This window comes from Cupressus sempervirens, chromosome 6 (genome assembly GCF_028749045.1).
Source record: "Cupressus sempervirens isolate cs-2001-9-10 chromosome 6, ASM2874904v1, whole genome shotgun sequence".
In the NCBI taxonomy this organism is placed as follows: domain Eukaryota; kingdom Viridiplantae; phylum Streptophyta; class Pinopsida; order Cupressales; family Cupressaceae; genus Cupressus; species Cupressus sempervirens.
This window is the reverse complement of record NC_143123.1, coordinates 551,634,185-551,659,445: the sequence shown is the minus strand read 5'-3', so window position 1 is coordinate 551,659,445 and position 25,261 is coordinate 551,634,185. Positions and strand designations below refer to the sequence as shown.

The following is a 25,261-nucleotide window of genomic DNA, read 5'->3' as shown; positions in this document are numbered from 1 at the left end:
TATTGCACGTTTGGACAGTGGGTTCATCTTGCATACATTTTATAATTGTACATAACAACTCCTAACAAGGTGGAAGTTAACAAGGCATAGTCCTCTAACAAAGACTAAGCCACTAATATGTATGTAATAGACTCCTGACAGAGTCAATATCCTTAACCAAATACTTTTGTTTAGTGGATCATTTTGTGGGTACCATCCCCACCAGGGTTTTCTTTTGGCCAAGATTTCCCTAGCTAACAAAATATGGTTATGAGTTCTCAATGTATGGTTATTTTTACTATTCAGTATTATTAGTTTACTTTCATATGTAAGTTACAAAATAATTAATAAAAATCCAATTTTAGGCAAAAGTTTGTAAAATACTGACTCATTCCCCCCACACTACCCTCTCCTCTCGGTATTTCCATATTTCTAACACTCCTCTCTCCTAATTTTCAATGTCTACCATTTGGACTTTTGTCTCACTCATGTTAAATCTACAATATCGATACTCAAAATCATTCTACTTCTTTGGGTCTTCTGTCACAGTCCTCGCAATACGATAGTTCAAAGTGCCCACCGTGGCCCAAATGTTGTGTTGCCTAAATAGGAAGTCTCGGACTCATAATAGCGAACGTGCTTTGCAAAGCAAACTCTCCTAGAATTCGGCTCATTTCAATGCAAAACCAAATGAAATTAAAAATTGATGTCTTTTGCATGTTACTGGTGTGTTTTTTCAACCGTTTAACAAATTTACACTAGGTTTCTAACCGGTGGATTCTTTACATTTTTAGCTAAAACACTGCAAAATATCACGATAGGTTCTAACAGGTTCTAACTATTCTCTCTATTTCTGCTATTGTGCTTTATATTATCATGAAGATGGATCGCAGAGTGTTATCAAAATGTTGATGGAAAATTTTGATACACAATCGAATCTAGAAATATTGCAAATATACTTATGAATTGTGGAAGCTAATAGGATTTAAAACACTTCTAGCTAGATGATTCTAAACAAAGCACCAAAATGGTGGTGCATACCATACATGTGCCGTAATACCGAACGGTGCCACAAAAAAGCACACAATTGCCACGCACAGCCCATAAGAGGATGAAATACTACCATGTTTTTTAGCACTTCCATGTCTAAAACAGTTACTCAAATTGTCTCCCAAGCACTTCAACTGTTCACGGTTAATCCAACCAAACCATGATCAGCTACGTTAGAATACTCTTAACACCATTTAAGTATTATATTCAACAATCCTCTAATGACAGGATCTTTTCCCTTGAATTTGAATTAAAAGGAAATTTCACTTGGTTTAACTACCATTGCAGGTACTACAGTAGCACTAGTCGTGGATTTGATAGGATAGTGCTTTACCCATTTATAAAGGCACAGATTTAATCACTCACAGACGGCAACATAATTAATGCTTATATGGGAGAGGACAAGCTTTGTTGATATACATTATATTTTCTGGGTTTGATTATATAGGAATTTTTAGCATCAACGTTCCAGGTTCTCTATGCTTACATGGAGCCATATCATCGAAGCAGTTCCAATGGAAAAAATAAAAGCGTTTCCCAAAGCTACAATTTTACGAAGCTGCTGTGCTTTTAAACACTGAATTTTATAAATCACATCAAAGAACACCGAAAAAAAAAAAGCAAACCCACCACCCAAGTACACCAAAATGCACTTGTATGAATGCTGGCAGTATTACAGGAAAATAATATAGTGACATAATTAAAATTGATAAACAATATGTCCAACAGCTCTACATCAACTCCACCAAACTGAAGCAAGTACCATGGCAATAAATGCCGGTAGTTTTGACAATGCCCCATCTCAAAATTTTGTAATTTATGCAAATCTGAATGATAAATTGGAATATGGCCTAGAGCCATCCAAGATATGATTGCACCACTTGTTTGGTGCTTGAAAATAAGATTGATTGAATAATATCAGCATCTTTGGCATAAAACCCAGCTATACCATCGCTTTTGAGTTGGCAGAATATAAACACTGTTATTGCAATGACATTATGCCGGCTGCAATGAAAGAGAAACCAATTTTATCAATGCGACTGTCATTCAATGTCTTCCTATCTTGCAGGATCAATGTGATCCACAGAATAGCCCAACCAAGTCTTCCCTGTTATTTCTGCAACACAATCAATATCCATTGATATGTCTTTGAGTAGAGCTTGAATAAAATTCTCTAGGGGTAGAAGAGTCTGTAAGACGAGAAAAGGGTGCTGCCTTTCTTCCTGAAGAATCATTAGGAGAAGCATTTGTAAGAGATGACCTCTGTCCATTGACTATGAGAGATGCTGATCTAGAGAATGCTTGAGCAAGCTCCACAGCAGATGTAGCTCGGCCATGTCCATATTTAGCCTGCACATCAGTTGACGAATCTACCAGAGACAAAGAGATATTCTTCTGTAGACCATTATTTGAGCTCGGGGGATCAGCCGGCTTGCGCCAGCTATCTTGTTTATCAGGATCTTGCCTTCTCTCTTGTTTATAGTTATTAGGTGGATTGCGCCAGTTCTCATTTCTCCTGATATTTCTTTGGAGCTCTTGCTTCTCCATATCTGCCTGGTGATCTTTTTTATCAAGGTCTCTCCGCTCAGAACGACTTCCATCCAGCCTCTCCGGAGGCCCATTTATTTTCCTATCAGACACAATATTTTCATCTAGTCTAACATTTCGTCCAACACCTAGAGAACCAACATTTTGTTCAACCTTTTCATCCAATTGGTTTGTCGCCTTGGAGGCAATTTTACTTCCCTTACCACTACAATAAACAACACAGGCCCATAAGCACATCAAACTGACTTATCTTTGGCATCTATACCTATTGAATGTCAACATAACATCCTATTACAGATGCACATGCACATGAACAGCAAATAGAAATTGTGCTGGTAGCAGGTTTAGTAGAAAAGCATAGAATGCTACAGGGCAATTTTCTTACATGTTATCCACAGGAACTGTATCAAGACTGTGGATTACCGTATCATCAACACCGCGCTCCTTCAGGACCTGTAAAATTTGATCAATATTAATTGTAATTACCACAATAAACTGAAGATTCTATATGAACACTGCCCATTCAAGAGCCCATAAAAAGAATCTGTGCTATGCTATTTAACAGAAGAGAAAATCAGCTCACCAATTCACGCGGCCGTGCCCCACCAAAAAGAGATTTCCTATGAAAGTGTCCAAATCAAAAACAGTTAGCAGCAATAAAGGGTTCTAAAATCCATAAATATGCATGAAACAAAAAAATTGAAACACATCCATGAGTAAAGAGAACTCAAGTATTAGCTCTAATTTTAAATATAAAATCCAATTGTAACTACTGAATCAGACACATTTTAAGAGGATATTTGCTCTCAGATATTGAGACAATGAGACAATAAAAGCTCTAAATTTTAGAAATTTATATTTTAGTCTTCCAACTGATGAACAAACACTTGATTGTAATCACAGCTTTCTTTTAATTGCATGGTTAGTTTTAAAAAAATTTAAATCTCAGAAAACAAAAATCATAGAACATAAACAGCAAGTAGATGGTCCAGCAGGCATGAAGGCCTGTGTTTGAATCCACCGGGGAGCACTGGGCTTGGCCTGCAGTGGGTTAACACTACAGATTTGTGTAACCAAATCAAGGAAAAACAGCAAGGAGAAAACTCCAAAGCCATGATTAAAATTTGACTCTATATTGGATTGAAAATATTAAAAATGCCAATCAATTGGTTTACATAGCTCACCCCTTTCCCTCCACTACGATAGTGCCATGATAAATGAACTCTATTTTAAGAATCCAAAATAGAGTTCATTGTGCCAAAAGTAAGAGCCTTGCAGGAGCATAATACTAAGTGGTTTCCTATCACTCACCCATCCCTACTTAGAAGAGCGCCATCAGGCATCTAATTGAGTTTTGCTTAACCAAAATGTAGCAGTTCATTGATTAATAGAAACTAGAATTAGTCCCTTCTTTAAGCCACTCCTGCACCAGCCAATTCATCATGATTCAATACTTGAGGGGTAACACAACCCAGCAAGCTACAAAATGTCAAAAACAGTTCCTGTGGATAACAATTATTTAGATAATGTCCTTGCTTGTACGTTCACATCCTTGAAGCCGTTCCTGCACCTGCCAATTGGTCATGATTCCATGCTTGAAAAGGGACAAACCCCAGGAACCAACAGAACTGTAATGTGGAGAGAATGACGAACAAGATAAATTTAGAAAATTTCCTTATTTGCATTTTCACAGCTTTACAGAAGAAGCTTTGCTTGGCCCTCCATACAAAGGACAAATAATAGACAATTAGTGTCAGCTTGGGAGTCGAGGCTTATTTGATTTAATAAGTACATTTAAAGATTTTTACCATCTCTGCTTATTATTTCCTTCAAATAAGATAATATTATATGTGCACAACTTTAAAAGAAATTAGGAAATTAGAAAAATGTGTCCATTGCATCCTATATATAATATAAATAATTTACTAACATAAAATTTTGGTAAGTAAAAACTAACAAAAATATCAGACTTCCCATTTTGTATACTTGAGGAATTCCCTTTTTGCATGAATGAGGATGAATCAAAAGTTGACCAAAATGGAAGTGAACTTTCCACATACCAAATGTAAAGACCTATTATACCATGGATCCCCTGACTCATTTATACTTTCTTCCTCTTGTTCCTAGATTGCTGAAAATCTGAATGCATCTACTTGCTTGAATGAGGAAGAAAAAATTGATCATCAGCCTCATCTTTGCTAAAACAGACAATATGAATAATGATATATGGTGCAAATGCTGTATTTGATAATCAGACAATCTGTTTAGATCATGTGAATGTTTTTCTTAGTTCATATTATGCTTATTAAAGCTTATGGAATGGAAGTTCTTAAAAGTATAGGCCAAAGAATGAATAAATCAAAGCACTCTTCATAATGCTAATGCTCCTCTCACCTCTCATTCACAACCTTCTTATTCAACTATTTATTCCCAAACAATTACCCCCCCATTTATCTTCTATGTACCACTTCAATTCCAGTTCACCTCCTATTAACCCCACTTTTCCTGCATTCCTCCCCCTATCAACACTACCCTACTTAATTCTACTTGTCACATACATCATAACACCATTATACTTTCACAGACTACCAGCTTTCTCCACTTCACTAGCCATTATAGCAGTTGCACAATCTTCAATATAGTGCCTCCATCTTACTCTGGACTAGAACTTATCTGCACTTGACCATATCTTTGAACTCTTTCATATATGCACTGGCAGAGTACTCTCCATGTCAAAAAAACTGGCCAAGTTTTCCGGCATGACAAGTTTTTATGACTTTTACTGGCAACAAAAACTTGTGCAGTATTTTCCAAGATTTTGCCAAAAACTCAGCATTTTTTTGTTAAAAACTTGATCATACTTTTATAAAAGCACTTACAAGAAAAATACGGCCCAACTTTTTCATTTCTCATTTCTTCACTTGTATTTTGCTGAGAAGGGGAAAATAATCTTCCAAACACTGACAAACTGATTTCTATTGATTTGAAGGGGATTTGAAACAGATTTGAGGTAGTTTTTGAAGAGAATGACATCAATGATTGGAGAGGTCGGCTATTAATAACAGATAGTTTCTATTATCTCTGTTTAGTATCTAATGATTATCTATTGTAATCTTCTATAAATATTAGAATGTTTCTAATATTTAGTTTTTTGATTCTAGAATAGAATGTTTCTATTCTTTAGTTAGTTGTAGATAACTATTAGTTCTCTTCTAGCTAGAATAGAAAGTTTCTATTCTTTACGATCTTTTCCTAAGGAAACATTGTTCCATTCTTTTGAATATATAGACCTCTTTGTCTCCATTAATAACAAACAAATATTTTCCAATTAATTCATTATATGGTATCAAAGTCAATGCTCTAATTTTTTTCGAAAATAATTATAATTACTTCATTAAAATTATCTACCTTATATTTTCGAAATTATTTACATGCATATTTGCTTCCAACTCTCTATAATTTGACTAGAATTTCCGTTCTGAGAGATCTAAATCTGCAGACTTTTGGTGCCTCGATTTTTGAGCCAACGGATCCAAAAACCGAGGACATATTCTTTCTAGGTTTTCGAGCTCTCTTCTTGGTCATCCTTCAAATTTTTTGTCTTCAAGTTTTTGCCTCAAAGAACATGCTTTCATAGATTTTCATACTTTTTCATTGAAAAACATGCAACGGCATCGTTGACCAATATTCTGCTCGAGAGAAATTCAAAGTTCAATGGTTGAAATTATGGCACTTGGAAGCAGCGGATCATAGCAATTTTTGAATATCGGAATACCGATCAAATTGTTTTGAGTGTTACACAGCATCTGACTGTCCCTAGTACTAATCAAGATTCACGGGATCTGAATAATCAAGAGGCGGTGATGCTTCTCAAATTATCCATAGTTGATGATAAACTCTCTTAGATTCCCTCTAACAAGACAGCTATCACCAAGATATGGGCACATCTCAAAGGTCTTCATGAGACTTTTGACAAAAGCAGAACCTTCTTCTTGAAGAACACTTTGTTTACTATTATCATGGATGAGCAAACCTCGCTCCAGACTCACTCAAATATGATTCATGAAATCTGTGATCAATTGCTTGCCATCAGTTGCAAGATGGAGGAAGAGAACATCATGGTTATCACTCTCTAGAGTTTACCAAAGTCCTACGAGCATTTTATCGAGACTCTCAACATCACCTCTTTTGGTGTTGATCTGAAGTTCACCGATCTCTCACTTCTGCTTCAGCAAGATCAATGGAAACAACAGTTTGGTAGCTGTTCCAACTCCACCTCCACAGAGCAAGCCTTTGCTGGCAAATCCTTTCAAAAGGATAAAGGCCAGTTTCAAGAGTCTTCTCAGCAGACATCCTCGGATCCAGATTCCTAAGGCTCTCGGAAGAAAAACATTCAAGTATGAGCACATGAAGGTTGAATGTCAAAAGCACTTAGCTGCTCTATTAAAGCAATCTAATTCGCAGCCCACAACGAACAGTGCGGAGCACCTTGAGCAAACAGAATCTACCTTTTATGCTTTTTGACAACTTTGTACTCTGGATAGATTAACCATTAAGGGAGAAGGGTATTACAATAACAAATAGTTTCTATTATCTTAATTTAGTATCTAATGGTTATCTATTGTAATCTTCTATAAATATTAGAATGTTTTTAATATTTAGTTTTTTATTTCTAGAATAGAAATTTTCTATTCTTTAGTCAGTTGTAGATAACTGTTAATTTTCTCTTAGCTAGAATAGATAGTTTCTATTCTTTACGATCATTTTTTAAGGAAACATCATTCCATTCTTTTGTATATATAGACCTCTTGGTCTCCGTTAACAAGAAGCAAATATTTTCCAATTACTTTGTAATAGGTGGTGGATTTTGTTTCACACTAGATGACATTGAGTTGAATGATTAGTCATTGATAATGCCAAGAGAAGCTAGAGCTAGAGCTACATCCAATATGGAGGACGAGCCACAAACTAAGTCAAACATACCAAGTGAGTAGGCACAGTCAGGACTAGTGCAAACCTCTAGGTCTAGACCCTCTAGTTCTACCTCTCCCTTAGTTTTTACAAGCGCTGGGAATAGGAAAGACATAATTGTAATGATGTATTTAAGCTTTAAATAAATTATTTACCATTTTGCTTCCAGCCATCAGCATGCCTCATGAAAATGTGATTTTATATTCACTTTGTGCTTAAAAAGTTAAATATATCTAGACTAAGCTTGTTTCTTTTGTGTTCTCATTTATTGACTCATTGGATGCATCTTCTCGTTGAATTTTGCAAAAATATGCATTTCTAATTAAATTCAAGCAATATTTTATGTTCCCAAGATTTTACCGAAAACTGACGAGTTTTTTCCCAACTTTTTTTTCAGGCCTTGGCAAGTTTTTGGCTTTGTTGAGTTTTCCAACTATGCTATTTGCCATTTTGTTACTACACTTGCATAGAAATTCAGGTGTTAAAAGTGGAATGCCCACTGTAGTCTCCAATCACAATGCACTCATAACTAAAGCATTTGCCATTCATGGCCAATTTGTATTTCTGTAATATATTTTGGATCATTTAAAAATTTATCTTTCTCACAGCAACCTTGTGGTAGCCATGTTAGATCTCAAAGATAACTCCAAAAGGTTGTGGATGGGATCCTATCAAATACAGATAAGGGAGCATCTACAGCAACTATCATAAGATACATGATTTCTCATCCACTACATACGAACAGAGTTATTCTTCAGAAAAGATTTAATGATTACACATCTTTGAATATAAATCCTGCTGAGTTAAAAACCATGCTAAACAACGATTATATTATGTTACTTCTCAAATAATTGCTCTACAACAGAATCATTATCTTCCAACATTAGTTAGGTTTACCGAGACACAGAGAGATCAATTTTAAATTGTTTTAACACATTGTCTTCTCAAGACAGCTCAGATCTGTCTAACCTACTAGAGATATATCTTACCATGCAAAAGTTCATATTGAGGTCTCTTAGCCATGTTGAGGTCCACTATAAACACTAGGGGTCTACCTAATTGACCGTTAGACCTATCGTTTCATAGATTGCATGCCAAAAACTCCAAGACAAACTTCAGGCTGCTACAACTGTGATCATCAAGTAAAGTTAGAACATAAAATGATAACTGAAATGTAGATCAGTGTTACAAAGCTTTCTGCAAAGAGTGGTGAAACTCCATAGATTGTCCATCCCTGCCATAAACAATATGCAATTCTGGTAATACTACTTTTGGTAGTTACTGTCCAGTATTTCGTTCCAGCAATCAAATATAAATAGAGATTTAAGCATTGGGGTGCTCCATCAGGAGCATTTTTTGTTTATATTTGGCTGAGTTGTTGCTACAGCATAGCAGTGTTAAAGATACTCCTGCAGAATCTCAGTAGTTCACCAAAGGTAGAGGCCGTGGCAGCTATAGTTAGAGAGAGAAATAAGAACCTTTTTATTTAAAAAATCATGTTCATTTCTTCTTCTTTTTTGAATCATTTAAATTTTGATCTTTTTATTTATATTTTTAGTTTTATTTGATCTGTATTCCCCTCCCCTAATGTGGTGGGAAAGTTAATTCTCTAAGCCAGAGATGGATTAAACTGGATCCCCCCCCCCCCCAACTTCGAGGTTGAACAAAGGTGAAAATTGATGGAGCTTCAATCAGAAATTCTGGAATTTTGGGACCAGGCTGTCGAATAAAAGATGAAAGGTGAAAACTGATTGAGGCAAGAAGGTCAAAGCCCAAGCCTTCATCCACTGATTGCAAATCTGCAACGTATATGGCATCCAGAAATTCCAGATCAAGGGAGACACAATGGTTCTATCCAATGCTATCACAAACAGAAAATCACTAAATTAAAAGATTAACAATATTCCAGTGTGAGGAGCCCCTCATTTATTCATTGCAGAGTTTCTACCATTTAATTCTATAGAGAAATAAATGGACAGGTTCACATTTTTGCAAGTCAGACAATTGAAATGCATCCAGATTGTTTAATCAATAGTAGCGTGGAGACATTACCGAAACTCAAAAACAGAACGGAACACCAATAGATACCTCCAAAAGCCCAATCAACTAAGGCTATGAGTACTCAACTGATCATCCTGTGACTACCAAGTTATGATGGAAAACCATTAAGGGGTGTTCTTCGCATATGCAGATGATGTTGGTTTTATCATTACATGTGATAATTGCCACAAACCTTGTGCTAAGTCAAGCAAAATCTACAAAATAGGCTTGAAGCTGATGCCACAGGACAAGTGAAATCATTTACAGCTACCATGGATCTTTTCAAAGCATTAGGAACAACTTCATTAAGTAGGTTCCAAACCCTTGTTATAACACTAATCACATTCACACACACGGCTGTGAGATTGACTAGTAGCCAACATCCATACCATTCCTTGACAGCATCATTGAGAATGTTTGAAAATGTCCTTTAAAACTAGGGTTTGGATTGCTACTTTATGTAAAACAGTGGATTTTAGAAGTGTTCATGATATCAGACCATTGATAACGTGTGAATTTTGATATCTCATCAATGTTAGTGGTTGTATTACTCAACCTTGGAGAAGAAAAAGAAATGATCAAAATATGGGCAATACTGATTAAAAAAAGTTTCTCAAGGGTCTAGATAGCATAATTCTGGTGGCTATTTTCGGTTCAGGACTGCCTCCTCTCAACAGATCACTGATTATCCTCAATGACCTGTTGAGTGGGCAGCAGCTGCCATTAATTTGTACTACCTTTTTTTCAGAGAGAAGCATACAAAATGCAGAAAGCAGAAGACCTCAGAGGATCAAAAAAATTTAAACAATGAGCTCTGATGATAAAGCGGGAACATGGTACTCTGCATTGGTTTTCTGTTTCATAATAAACAACTTGGCACCATTTTGTGTATTATAGTAGTTGCTATATTGTATGGGTAAACAGGGGAATATTGTCATCTCGTACATTTTACAATAAGAACTTCTAGGCTTTCTAATCTGCTTGTATCAGTTGTTAATAAGAAATGTGTAATTTCTTCGTTCCTTTAAATATAAAGGATGTGATCCCCAATGACTTTATAGGACTCTTAACGGGATCCCATATTTGGTTCAAATTGCAAAAAACTTGCATTGTTAAACTTTCTGCCACCACAAGGTTTTCAGATGAAAAATGCCTGGGAAACTATTTAAAGATCATGGTAAAAGGCAATATCATCAGTAATAGACCAATATGCTGATCTATGTTGACATTGATCTCTAAAAGCCTCTTCCTGCATCACCCAATCTCAAAATGATTGACTATGCTTAAGAGCAATGGTTGTATTCTGAGAGTTTTCCATTCAAAAGCAAATCCAATAAGTATGGAAACATGGTTCAGACATTCCCACAACTGAAGCTACGACAGATCTAAAAGAGTGTATCAAGCGCAATGGAGCATTCAATAGACTGTGAACTATCGGCAAGACTAGAAGTAGAGGACAAGTAATGAAAATGATTCAACTAAAATTCTTACCTCAATAAATTTGATAAATTTTAATCTGCAAGGCGTACTTGTTCTTTGACCCTTGCCACACCCTCTGTGCCCTTGTTTATACTGTGATTCTGTTTTGATCTCCTGGATGATAGTCCTCTGTCTAAGATTAGATAATTATGGACTTATTATATCATTCTTAGACATGCTTGTTTAGTGGCATTCCATGCTTTTTGTCATTATGGATTCTTGTGAGCTGGCTTGCTTCGAGTGACTGAGACTATTTTGATGGCTAACCTTGATTTACCTGTTAAATAATTTATATATGGTGTCTATAATGATTAAAAATTATAACTAGTGATTGCACTATCACATAAATGCCTGTATGAGATGTTACGATTGCATATATTCATATCTCTATTTTGAAATCATACATGATTAGTAGTTTGTTATGAGTTTAAATTGATAATTATATGCCTGCTGACACCCAATATCAGATAATCTACATGTTGTTCTATGCTGTCCTTAAGTCAATCTTCCACTAATTATCTGTTCATTGTATCTAATGGTATTCAAAATAAATGTTTGTTATTTAGCATACTCTTTAGCCTATTTTAATGACTCGCCAATTATTATATTTGTGTTGAGGCTAACACTCTGCACTTTATCAATGCCCTTTATGCTATATTTCATCTGATGTAATATGCATGGTTAAGTATCACTGAATTGATACAATCCGATTGATGACCAGGAACCAGTTATGTTCACTGTAGCAGACTAACTTGGCAAGTTCATAGCTCATCTACCAATATAGAAAAGGTACACGCATCAACAATACCCAAAACACCCAGCATTGAGTCTATTTGTAGAGGATGTTGATGTCACTTTAGACCATCAGTGCAGTAAAGTAAGTCTGTGTCAGACAGTACAGTTGACGGGATCAAAGGTTTTCTTTTTCAATGAAGAAGTGACAACCATTTATTTTATTTAACCCAACAGCCCACACTGCTCTCAACTATCAAGTATGACTGAAAGTAACAGGAGATTTTTGCCATTGGTTAGTCAAGTGTGCAGAAGATATGTGACAGAATTTGACTCGCCACCCTAAATGTTGATGACTTGCGAAAATGGCACTGCCATTGAACTTTATAATCAGTATGTATCACCCATTGATATTTTTGATGCCCAAGAAGAGGACCGATGAGTCCTAAACAAAGGAGGTAGAACTATGGGTTTGAGTGTTCATTTTAATCACCTGATTTAATTGTTGGCAGTGGGCCAGCATCCCTCAAAGGGGTCGTGCCATGGCTTAACCATCTCTTGGGTCTTCTATAAGTCTAGTGGTTGTATCGGGCATTAACAGATCGATCTATTGGTGCAACAGCACCCCTAGCTTGTAACAAGTGGTATCAAAGCTTGATCACAAGTTCAAATCTACACAGGCCACAGCGAGTGACACTAGGAGGGGGATTGTTGGCAGTGGGCCAGCGTCCCTCGCAGGGTTTGTGAGATGGCTTAACAGCCACCTGTGTCATCTATAAGTTTAGTGGTTGTATCAGGCACTGACAGGTTGAACTTTTGGTGCAATGGTAACCCTAGCTTGCAACGTTTATATGTTCCAGTTGACATTTTGGGTGTAGCATTCCAAGCCAGCAAGGATGAAAACCCATCAGGGAATTATAAGGGTTGGGTCAGAACCTTACCTCACTCTTTACATTTTTTTATAGTGAATTCAGAACACAAAATTAAAGACCTTTGCCCAATTATGGAGGTTGTACCATTGTAGTCACCAGATTTGCAAGCCAGTGAATTGAGATCATTGGGTGAGAGTTCAATATTGCATCTTTCCACTTTTCCCATACTTTGGTTCCTTGGCTGTTTAAGGCAAATTCAGCACAATTTGAGGGAACAGCTGGAGCCTGTACAGACATAGGCCATTATTGAAGGGCACTCAGCATCTCCATGTAATTGAATCATGGCACTGGCATTCAGCAGGTTTATTAACATTAATTTTGATGCTGATTTAGGCCTTGCACCAGCCTTTGCAGCTATGCTATGGCATAATAACTGTTGTTTTCCAGACAGCTATACTGCCAGCAGGTGTCTATCTGAATGGATGTCATGATACTTGGCAGTTTGACCTTTGTTTCCTAGGCTGCCATTTCACCAGGTCAGCAATTGTAATGAGTCAACAACAGAAATTTGGAATTAAATCAGCTTTGGCATTTCACTCTATGCTCCCATCTGATTTCAATAAATATTAGTTAATTGGACCTCTACAAGTTTGATGTAGTGTTTTATTGTGAATGAGGGTTTATCTCATGTATTCCAGCTGTGTATTTGACAATAAGGAAGTATACAGATAGACAATTTATATAAGGCACAAATAAAAAAAGTACAAAGGAAAAGATGGGATCGACTTGTAAAGTTAAGGGAAAAAAAAATTGTCACAAAAAAACACTATAAAGTATAATGAGACAAATTTAGTTTCATGAAACAATATTCAAGCAAAAGAAGGCTGTACAATATTGTTAAGGATGATGATGGTTAGGAAACCTAAATAAATAATAAATGAAAAACAAGCATTGTGATTGAAATGATAGATTGAAAGAATGGGATCAGAGAAATGGAAACAAACTATTCAAACAAAAGCAAGTATAACTAGAATCGCAAGATACAACAAATGTAAACAAGAAAAAAAACAATGGATTTTAAAAATGATCTAGCTTTTGCAAACGAGATTAAAAAAACATGGATTTTTAAAATAATTTAGTTTTCATTTGCAATTAAAATTAAATTTTCCTAATGCTATGAGGTGTAATTAGGCACACAACGGCCATCTATCTCTGGTGCCAGACAAATGATCTATAATTTTTTTGCTAAATAGAAGCTTGTATATTAGAATTTGTGCAAGACTAACCTTTCCTTCTCTAGATTTGCATCGAGCTGCTCAACAGGAAGTGTGCGAGGCTTCAAATTTAACTTTGGCCGCCCATTACGCCTGTTCTCCTCCTCAATTTCAGATGTCCCCGAGGTTTTCCCAACTGAGTAAATGGCATTTCCTACTTCATTTGTACCTTCAACAGATATTGGGCTTGAAGAGAAGCGATGCTCATATGACTTACTCATCAACCCGCTAACAGAATTCTGTCAGGGTTAGCATAACAATTGTTAGAACAAATACCAACTAAACCCGCATTACTTACAAATTCAATATTTTCTCACTACCTCTAAGTGCTCTGCTGCTACAGTCTCAGAAGTAAATTCCAATGGTTTTGTACGTGGGAGTAGATTTAATCTGGGACGCACGGAAGAATCAGATCGCAAATGACCTGAAGACCCAATTGCAGAGGAAACACTGCCCTCACTTGAACGTGGCCTGTAGCCACCATGCGGACTAGACAAACGTACGTCTTCTGTTCCAAACCTATTTCTACTAGCCTCATTGTCCAAACTCTGAACAACATTTCCACTAACTCTATAGTCTGAATAGAAGGTGCTCTTTGAACCCTCAGATGTTAAAGAATCCCTAGAATTGCCTATATTCTGAGCACTTCTTGTATTATAATAAGGCTCAGAAACCTCAATACTATTTTCACTTCGCACAACTCTCTCTTTAAGTTGACTGCTAACATTCTTACTTTCAGCAGGATCCATAACAGGAGAAAGTTGCCTTGGGGCTGTGTTGCCAAGGGCAACCATCTCACTCCTACTAATGTCTGCACGAACTTCAGTTCTATTATAGCCAGCATCTGCATTACCACTACTTTCCACATTTGAAACAAACCTTGTCTGTGCCGACTCTCCAAAATTTGCTCTAGCAGTTTCTGCATATACCGGTAGCCTGTCAACCGCACTATTTCGTGCTGGTTCAATCAAAAGATCTCGTGGGGAATCTGTTTTCCCTACCTCTACAGACAATCCTTTTTTATTATCCACAATGCTATTCCTTCCGAAATCATCAACATCATACCTATCCCTTTCATCGTAGCCAATCTGCTCTGTGCTAGCTTGGGTTCTGGACCATCTGCCTATGAAATCAGGCTCAGCACCACCATTGCCTAAACTCCCAGAATCCAATCCTGCCTTCCAGCTATCGCACAAAGTATCCAAATGCTGCGTCGGGCCAAACCTATCAGACTGCTGCTCAAGACCTAAAGGCAACCTTGTTTGCCATCTGCCAGATGAAACCTTGTCCACAGCACTCGCTTGAGCAAACCTCGATGCAACAGACTCTGCACACCTCAAAGATGAAGGCATGTTCTCATTTATACCAGAAGAATCCGCTTCTCGGCGAATTCCCCAAGCATTTGGCACTGTGGCAGAAGCAGGAGCAGAAGCAGGGACAGCTGCAGGTCCAAATTGCTGAGCAGACCGTCCACTAGCTGACTGTTTGGGAAGAGGAGCAAGAACTTGATTAGCAAATACGACTTGGTTAAATCCCCGATCCTGATTGCCAACCAATCCAAAATCATGCTGCGATGATGCGGAATGCTGCAGTTGCTGCCGAGCAGTCCCTAATCCGGCAGATTCAGATTTAACCTCCGACCGTGCAGGCACAACCCGATCCGCCGACCTGTATCGGCGCTCCTCTTGATACTCTTCTTCCCCACCGCCACGACGAGGAAAGCTGTCCAATGGCTTGCGCTCATCTTCATCGAAATTACGACCAATATTTGCGGGGTTCGGAAGATAGGACACCTTTTCCTCAAACCCTCGCTGCGGATTACTCCCAAACCCCTGCCTAACTCCGGTAGAAAATCCTCTATTAACAGGACCTCCCCAGCTCGATCCAGCGTTCGGCCTCTCCCTCTCAGGAACCTTCACCACCCTGCAATCAAAATCAAACCCTAAATACCCTTGAAACCCTAACACAAACAATCAAGAGCAATCCAAAAACTTCGAATTTTTCTAGGTCCCAATAACCTCAATCCCTCAAATTAATTCTTACAGAAGACAAAAATAAAGTGAACGCAAAAAAAAGAAATTACGGTGAAAAAGTGGGGGGGGGAAATTAACTTACGTTCCAGGTGCGGAAGGGAGAGGAAGATCGGATGGAATGGAGCCGCCATGGAAATCCTTGAGGGTCATTGTGGATCCGCTAAAAGCCTTCTTTTTGGACATTTTCACTTCCCTTCTTTGTTGGCCTGTAATGAAGGAGAGGATTTATCCAGAAGAAATAATTACCACCGTAGGACAGATATCCTGCCCTCGTAACGAACGGGTGCGAAAAAAGCAACAGACCTGCTGAAGTTCAAAGCTTGAGTTTTTAGGGAGTGGGTATTTGAACTTGTAGGATTTTCTTCTCGTGCCGTTTTACTTAAAATTTCTACTATTAGTAGAGCGCTCAGATGCATGCGTGGTCCACGAATGATTGACCCGTTAGATATGCCTACGTAGTGGTGAAGCCGAAGTTGTTGATTTTGCTTTTTCTTCTTTCAATAGTCCAAATTCCAATTATTTCTAGTTCCTTTTTGTTTTTTTATGGGTAATTTTCAAATTATTTTCAAATATTGCAGACCAATTGTTTTTTTTGGGTTGTTCTATGGGTAATTTCCCAATTCTATTCAAATATTGTTTGGGCCATTGTGGAAATTTTTTAGGTTCTTTCTTAAAATATTTTTTTGTATTGTGAATTTTATTTAAATGTCATTATATTAATTTGTAATTGAATTAAAATTTTGATAGAATTATATCTAAATATATTGGCGTTGGGTAAGGAGATGTGATTTTTAAGGTCTTTTGTAAGATTGAATCAAGTTAATTATGTTGGGGTATGTCTATTACTTCTTACTAGGTTGAACAAGTTTTGATGATTAATGTGAGGTTCTTTGAAGGCTTTGATGGATGTCATGTTTGCCTCTAATGTTGTTGTTGGTGTTGATGAAAGATCAACCCCATAGCTCCCAAGAATCATCTACATGCATACAAACACTTATCACAAAATGAGAGAAGCAAAAGCCATGGAGGTTGGAATTCCCAAATCCATAGAGGAGACATTCTTGATGAAAAAAAAAAAGAGAAATTGTTATTAATCAAAAGTGAATCAATCGTTAATTACAAAGAGAGATCAATCCTTATAAAAGAGATCAAAACGATTTTTTTTTTTTGGGGTTGTTCGAAGGGTAATTTCCTAATTCTTTATAAATATTCTTTGGGCCATTATGGAATTTTTTTAGGTTCTCTCTTAAAGTTTTTTGTACTGTTAATTTTATTTAAATGTCAATTTGTAATTCAATTAAAATTTTGATAGAATTATATCTAAATATATTGGTGGTGGGGAAGGAGATATGATTTTTAAGGTCTTTAGTAAGATTGAAACACGTTAATCGTGTTGGGGTATCCATTATTTCTTACTAGGTTGGATAGATTTGGATGATTAATGTGAGGTTCTTTGAAGGCTTTGATGGATGTCATGTTTGCCTTTAATGTTGTTGTTGGTTTTGATCAAAGATCAACTCCACAAGTCCCAAGAATCACCTGCATGCAAACACCTATCACAGAAAGATAGAATTCCCCAATCCATAGAGGAGACATTCATGATGAGCAAAAAAAGAAATTATTATTAATCAAAATTGAATCAATCGTTAATTACAAAGAGAGATCAATGCTTGTAAAGGAGATCAAAACCCTAAAAGGAATCTAACCTAGGTTGCACAATAATAATTAATAAATGAATTAATTATTATATGCCCAAAGTTTAACTTATGTAAACTAGAGATAATAAGCAACTTAATATTTAAATAAATATGATTTAATTAATAAGAAAATATTTTATTACTCTAACACCCCCCTTAAGATAAAACTTAGGGAGTAGCTAAAAACATAGAAACTATTATCAAAAGTAGATTTGGGCCTCGGCCATAAAGTCTGATGAGTTACCTGTTGCGATTTCACAATGCAAGCCCCATTTCTCCTAGAAATGGGGGACCCCCTAATCATTTTTTTGCTTTCCCAAACCTCTAGTCTGGGATCTGAGTCATTTTTCAGACTTTACCAAGAGTTTGGGTCTTGCCTAGTACCCTGTCTGAAAAACTCAATTGTCAAATTTGAGAAAATTGGACCAGAAAGGTGATTAAGAGCTCAAGGTGCACACTAGCGCACCTAGCACATCTTGTGCACATGCGCACCTATCATGGGTGTGCAAGTGTGCTAGATGTGGATGTGTGCATGCACACCCTTTAGAGGTGCGCAGGTGCGCACATCCCAAAAATGTGCATGGTTTCGGGTCTATAAATACTTGGGACCACCCCTCCGCTTATTCATTTTCCCTTGCAAAGAACCCAAGAGCGCACCTCCACACCCATAAAGGTGCACTACACTTTTTCCCACCTACACACAACACTAAGTTAACGAAAGAAAGGTGCACACATGCGCGCCTGTCCCAAGTGCGCACCTTTATTTGCATCTTTAAAAAACTTAAAACACTCCTATGGGAAAGGTGTGCACATGTGCACCTATCCAAGGTGCACAGGTGTGCACCTTTCATCAAAACCTAACTTAAAAAACTAGGTAATGGTGCACATATGCACACCTAGTCAAGGTGTGCATGTGAGCACCATTTCAGACCCTTATGACTAGAACACAAGTAGAAAAGTTGCCTCCAATGATAAAAAGGCCTAAGAAATATTGCTAAACCATCCATAAATATCAGTACCACCATGCAATTAAGGCAAAAAAAAAAACGGCATGTCATTGCCAAAAAAACACACAAAAATACACATAGATGGGAGCAAATGTTGGAGGCTTCCAAAAAAAATGGTTGACGTGGCGAAAAGGTGTCGTTGATGTAGGCACGAAAAAAGGATGCCCACATAGGCGTGTTTTGTACATGCCCTACACCAAAATTAAGGGTGATGTCATTGTAAAATGGTGCAAACAAGAGGCAGATGTGACTATCATGCAACTTTCAAAAAAAAAGTAGTACGCAGCCCGAGGAGTGGGCAGACTCCAAGCACTGGCTCTAAAATTACAGGCCCTAAAAAGGAAAATAGATCCACATGGCGCATGAACAAGCACTAACGTATGGTTGAAGAAGGAGCATGTACTCTTTGAGCGATGATGTCCAGGCAATCATGTGGGCCCTGCAGCTTTGGAGATTGTGCAAGGCACACGAACAAACAATGTCATACTTGCTAAACCATATGTGAATGTAGGTGACCATAGAAAGAACCACCAGTTTTTTGAGGAGTGTGGGAGCCAAAAAACCAATGAGGGTATAAGCAACCCAAGTGGGATTGTGTGGTAACCCCAAAAAAAAAATCCCCTAGTATAAAAAATGTTGGCCTAATCAACAAAAGGCAATTGGAGAACCCGATGCGTGGGTCCTTTGGGTCGCATAGTAAAAAAAGAGTAGGTACAGTATAGACTTTAAAGCCAAAAACCTGTTGTCAAATAAGACCTGTGTTGACCAAAGTACATAATAGTCTGCAAGAATAGCACACCTCCCAAAACCTCAGATGGGCCCACAAAAAATCATAGAGGACGTGTTTACATAGGCCCAACCTTGAACAATAATATCACTGACACTTTTTCTAAAGATTTTTTTGTGAATAAAAAATAAATTCATGTGCTTTTAATAATAAAGGAACTTTACAATAAAAATTAGAAATAATTTTATCTATCTCGATAATCATGCCCGAGGTTGTATAGCGTTGGGCCAAATAAAATTTGCCTTAGATTTCAACGACATCCAAACTAGACAAAATTTATATGGGAATGGGAGTTTTTTTATGCTCTAAGCTCAACGGTGATGTTTGTTCAAGCTCAAAGTGCACCAAAAAAAGTGACCCCCGCCCCCGCCATATCTAATACAAACACCTCTAAAAATTGAAACCCTCTAAAAGAAAGATCACAAATCTGAAACCAAGTTGTATATACTTAAAAGTTGTCAAGTCAATTAATTAATGTTTTTCCTCTATTAACTGTAATAAATTATTTAATTTATTAAGTTAATTCATTATCTCTCAATTAATTAATTAATATTATTATTCTATCAACATTAATAAATTATTTAATTTATTAAGCTAAGTCACCTAGGTTAGTTGCACTATCTTAAGTCTTCTATATAATCATATTAAGTGATTTATTAAAATTGCTTAATTATACACTCACTTAAATGACTAAGTCTACTACTCCACCTATTTAGTCAATGTCATGTGCCACATCATATGCTTGCATTTGTTCACCAGAAACAAATGGCATGGACTAAAAAGGTACATTTTTGTTCGTTTTGGGCACCAATTCATTATATTGACACATTCATCCACCACATACTCGCATTTGTTCACCATAAACTCACATCCATTATTGCTACACCTACATTTCACCTTTTTGTACTTCCATTTATTTATGTCGTGCATGTTTCTTATCTATGCTTTGGTTCAATGTAACTACACTTTTGTATCACACAGATGCGCATTCATTTCAATAGTTAGATTTTGATTAGTTTTCTAGTTGTATTTGAGATTTCTAACATCTTAACGAGTTGATGTTTGTTCAAGTAGTTTTATATGTTATTTTACAAGACGTTGTGTAGAAGGCCCCATAAAAAACACATTTGATAAATACTCATTTGTAGATTGCTAAAAGGGGTTGTTAAGTGAAAATCATAACCTTGATTTGGGCTTAAAATACAACATGCTTTTCAATTTCATGTGTTTTCTTTAAAGTAAATCATTGTGTCAATTATGTCTTATGGAATAGCCATGTTTTATGTTTCCCACTTTTATTACAAAAAGTATCCTCTCCCCTTGCCATTCGTGGATCCTAGGTGCAAGAGAACTTTGTACTAATCTTTAGAAGGCCTGCCTCTTGAGATTTGCTTTAGCGGAGCTAGTGAGAGGGAACGACCCAACTAGTGACGAGCTAATGTCAAGCTCTTCTGATCCGTTATAAATAAAAACCATTAAAATGAAAGTTTTGTGGAGTGGTTGTAATATTGTTATGTCGTGATGATGTAAGCAGTCAAAAGCATAACCTTCCAAATGGATGCACTTACTAAATACCTTGTTGTAGATTTGCAAAAACCTTCCACCTAATGGTGCTAAAGGTCCCTAAAGACATCCCACACCTCTCCTAACTTTGTTGTGGGGTAGTGGTTCTTTGGGATTTCATCACCCTTTGAATTTGTAGCTTGGTATGCCTAAGAAGTGAGTGCACTATAAGGGGGAGCTTGTGCCTCCAAGCTACTGCTCTATCCACACTGTGTTAGCATAGTTGTACCTAGTCCAAGTGAGAATTTAGTAGATATTATCTTAGTTGACCTTAATATTGTGGTGTGTTTGTGCATTGCATTTTAGAAACACTTTTAGGGAATCATTTATACTATTTAATGTGTATGTACATTTTTCTTGCCAAAAATCAAAGGTCATTTACCATCAAGTGATCCTTTACAACAAAAGACTATACATTTTCAAGGAGCCATTCAAAAAAGTCTATCTTCCCAAGGTCCTTTACTAGGTTCAACATCCCAAGGGTTAATCTAGCAAGATACTACTCAACAAGGTTTTTCCTTAGAAGGACCTCCTCAACAAGGTTATACTCAACAAGATTCCTTTTAACAAGGTCCTAGTCCATAAAATGTAACTTTACAAGGACCTCCTCAACAAGGTTATACCCAACAAGATTCCTTTCAACAAGGTGTAACCCAACAAGGTCCTAGTCCACAAAATGTAACCTTACAAGGACCTCCTCAACAAGGTGTTGGGAATACAATAGGGAAAGTAAACTCTGAGAGTGGGGTGGGTGAATTTGTCCTTCAAAACTTTATCCATTAAATCATTCACCACACATCCATCTCACAATTTGCGTGTAAATTGAAATACCAAACTAAGCATGTTCATCCATAGCATGAAAATAAATAAACATTCATTACGTATGACACAAGATATTGGTTACCCAGAAACCCTTCAATGAGAAGGTAAAACTAGGGCGGGTATGACACCCACAAATCTTCACCATTGTAGTTGTAAAGTGTACCCAATGAAACTTAAAATATTTGATCATAAACTATGATCTAGCCCGTGAAAGGTCTGCCCTATTAATGGCTTACAAAGATTGTTAGATCTTACCATGTTAAAGGATTTCAACACCATGTTAGAAGTGGGCATGGTTAAAAGACTTCAACTTACAATGAAGTAAGTACTTGGTTAAGAGATTTATACAAAAGTCTGCTGGAACTTGAAACTTGTTAAGGCTACTCTGTTAAGAGATTTTACTGATTCACTTGATAGAATGTCTCAGCCTTGATCCTTTGGTTAGCACTTCTTTGCCAAAAAATAGATCACCTCTTTCTTAATGTGTACTTGATTCTCTCTAATCAAATGTATCACTTCTGTCCTCTCTACTTTCCTTTGTTCTCTCTAGTTAATTCTGTAATTCATATCTCAATTCACAACTCCTTAGTCATCATGAATGCTTTGTCTGCTCATGTAAACTTATCTCTTTATTCTAAAAACTCTTTAGGGTTTTTCCTCCTTAAGAAGATCTAGCTGACTTAGGGTTAGGTAAGAATCAATGATTGTGATTCACCCATTTTGTTGCTTAGAACATCTCTCAATCTGATTGGTTGTATGTACTATATAGGGATTCTCAATATAGATTTTTTCTTATCATCTATAATCGCAAAACAATCCTTAAGTCAGCCCAAAAATGGTTTACATAGGAGTTTGTATCATTGTAAACAACTATGCCCAAAACTATTTACTCGACACTTGAAGCCTATGGTGCTCGAAATCCACTATATCTTCAATGTTGTAACACAGCCTCTAAATGACTCGAAATCTACTGTTCACTCAACATCTAAATCACTCAGCATATACTAACTTTTTCTCATCACGGGAGTGACTCAACACATACTATATATCTTTTTTAGCTTGCATTATTTGACAACTTATGCTTGGCATAAACTACTTACTCAGCATGCACTTTATGAATATGATTAAGTGTATAGTCACTCATATGTCAAAACCAATATGAGATTAACACAAGGTTATACCCAATAAGTTTCCCTTCAACAAGGTGTAACCCAACAAGGTCCTAGTCTAACCTTATAAGGTCTTCTCCAACAACACAACTCAACATATCAAGGATCTTATCGACAAGGGATGACCCAACAAGGAGTTACACAACAAGGTTATCCCAAACATGTTCTCTTAAAGGTTATGTCCAACAAATACCTACACATTATTTTAACCAAGTCCTTTCCAACAACCAAGTTAAACATCCTAAAGACCTCATCCACAAGGTTACAATCTTCATGGTATAAACACCTACGATCCACATCCCCAAGGAATCAATACTCAAGGAAATACTTTAGATGGGCATACATTATCATTAGATCCTCTTGTACAATAGATCCAAATGCTTCAGCAACAAATCCAAGATATTCAAACAACATCTTCAACCAAGAGATACACTTTAGAAGACATATGTTCACACTCTTTTGACAAGAGCTTGGTCATGGTTCTATTTCCTCCTCATTTTGAGATACCTAAATTTGATAAATACAAAGGAAATATAAATTCAAAAGACCATGTTAGAGAATTTTGTGTTGTCTGCATTGAAGTAGCTCATGATGAGACTTATCTTATGAGATTGTTTCCATGAAGTTTGGGAGGCCAAGCTATGGAATGATTTTCTAAGTTACCACGCGATATCAAGTCCTTTAATGAGCTAGTTGATATGTTTGTAACACATTATTTGTACAACATTAGAGACGAAGTGACAATGCTAGACCTTTGCAATATGAAACAAAATAATGAAGAACCATTTCTCACCTCCTTACAAAGATGGCATCACCTTTTGTCAAAATATTTGAGAATCTCTTGAACATGAAAAGATGGAGATCCGTATACAAAATCTTACACTAGACATGAGCTATAGAGTACAATTACAATGTCCACCAAACTTCAAAAATCTCATTGAAAATGCTATAAGATTGAGGAAGCTATGGTATGAAAAGGAGAACTAAAACTTTACACAAAAGACAATGCTAGCTCGTCAAATCTCAACAACAATTCCAATATCAACAATGACAAATCTAAATATTGGAATAAAAACAAGAAAATTGTGAGTGATGGAGTAGTAGATAATCAAAATATCAAGACGTCACAACCAATACTAAATCTGGGAAAAAAATCTACTACTCAAACAAATCAAAGTACCCAATATGTCCCAAACAATCAATGAAATAATTTGCCTTTCACAAAAACATTTTTCATATCCAAGAAGAGAACATTCACTCCTATAGGTGAATCTCCCAAATCAACTTTGAGGAAGTTAATTATTAGGAAACTCATAACACTTCCTAAAGTGAAAGATTATGAACCAAAAGTGAAACCATCAAGGTGGAATGATGATGATTATTTTGAATTCCATAAAGGTGAGGGACATAAAACAAATGATTGTCAAAGGTTACAAAATATGATACAATATTTGGTCAAGAGCGGTAAAGTAAATATTGATGAAATTACCTCAAATGAGACACATATTGTATTCAAATATCCACTATTAGCTCATGATAAAGGAAATGCCTCCAACAATAAAAGTGACAATTGTGCTAGTTACAATGAAACATCCTACATGTACATTAACAACATATTTGAATGTGATCCTTCTCAGTATTATGTCAATGTCATTACATTTCATAAGAAGGATGAACCCAAAAATGTTAATGTCACCACTAGAAATCAAGCTAAGGTAAAACTACAAGGTGTCTCATCCAAACCATCCACGTCTCAAACAAAAGTTGTTTATGTACCTAAGTATACACCCGTGATCTCAAAATAATATAAAATTTTGGATCAATTGAAAAAAACACCAACTCAAATATCCATATTAGAACTTTTATAGTTGTCAACTATCACAAAGATAAATTCTTGAAAAAGTTCTTTTAGAGATCACAGTCCCCACAAATCTAGATCATGATCAATTCCAAGCTATGGTGGGACATTTGACCACACCACATTTCATATCTTGTATTGAACATGATGATATTTCTATTCACAAACCTCATAATTCTTTGCTCCATATAGAATTTCTCATACAAAATCATAAAATCAAAAGAGTTCTTATAGATGGAGGAGCTGGCTTGAATATCCATACTCTAAAACTAGTCCTTATACTGGGATTTTCTGAAAATGTTGTAGATCCTAAAAATAAAATAACATTTAAAGCTTATGATGAGAAAGAAAGGGCATCTAAAGGATCAGTTGTGTTACTG

At 36.4% G+C, this 25,261-nt stretch overlaps 1 protein-coding gene across 1 annotated transcript; it reads right to left on the bottom strand.

Annotated features, from left to right (window-relative positions):
* Positions 1-1,702: 1,702 nt before the first annotated feature.
* On the bottom strand, positions 1,703-16,347 carry LOC149553448 (eukaryotic translation initiation factor-like protein). Its single transcript, XM_089788897.1, has 6 exons — positions 16,061-16,347; positions 14,266-15,868; positions 13,958-14,184; positions 3,161-3,197; positions 2,963-3,030; positions 1,703-2,782 (listed from the first exon to the last, which is right to left on the bottom strand). Exons 1-6 carry the CDS (start codon positions 16,159-16,161, stop codon positions 2,158-2,160), a joined length of 2,661 nt encoding a protein of 886 aa, XP_089645023.1. The 5' UTR covers positions 16,162-16,347; the 3' UTR covers positions 1,703-2,157.
* Between the last annotated feature and the right edge of the window lie 8,914 nt (positions 16,348-25,261).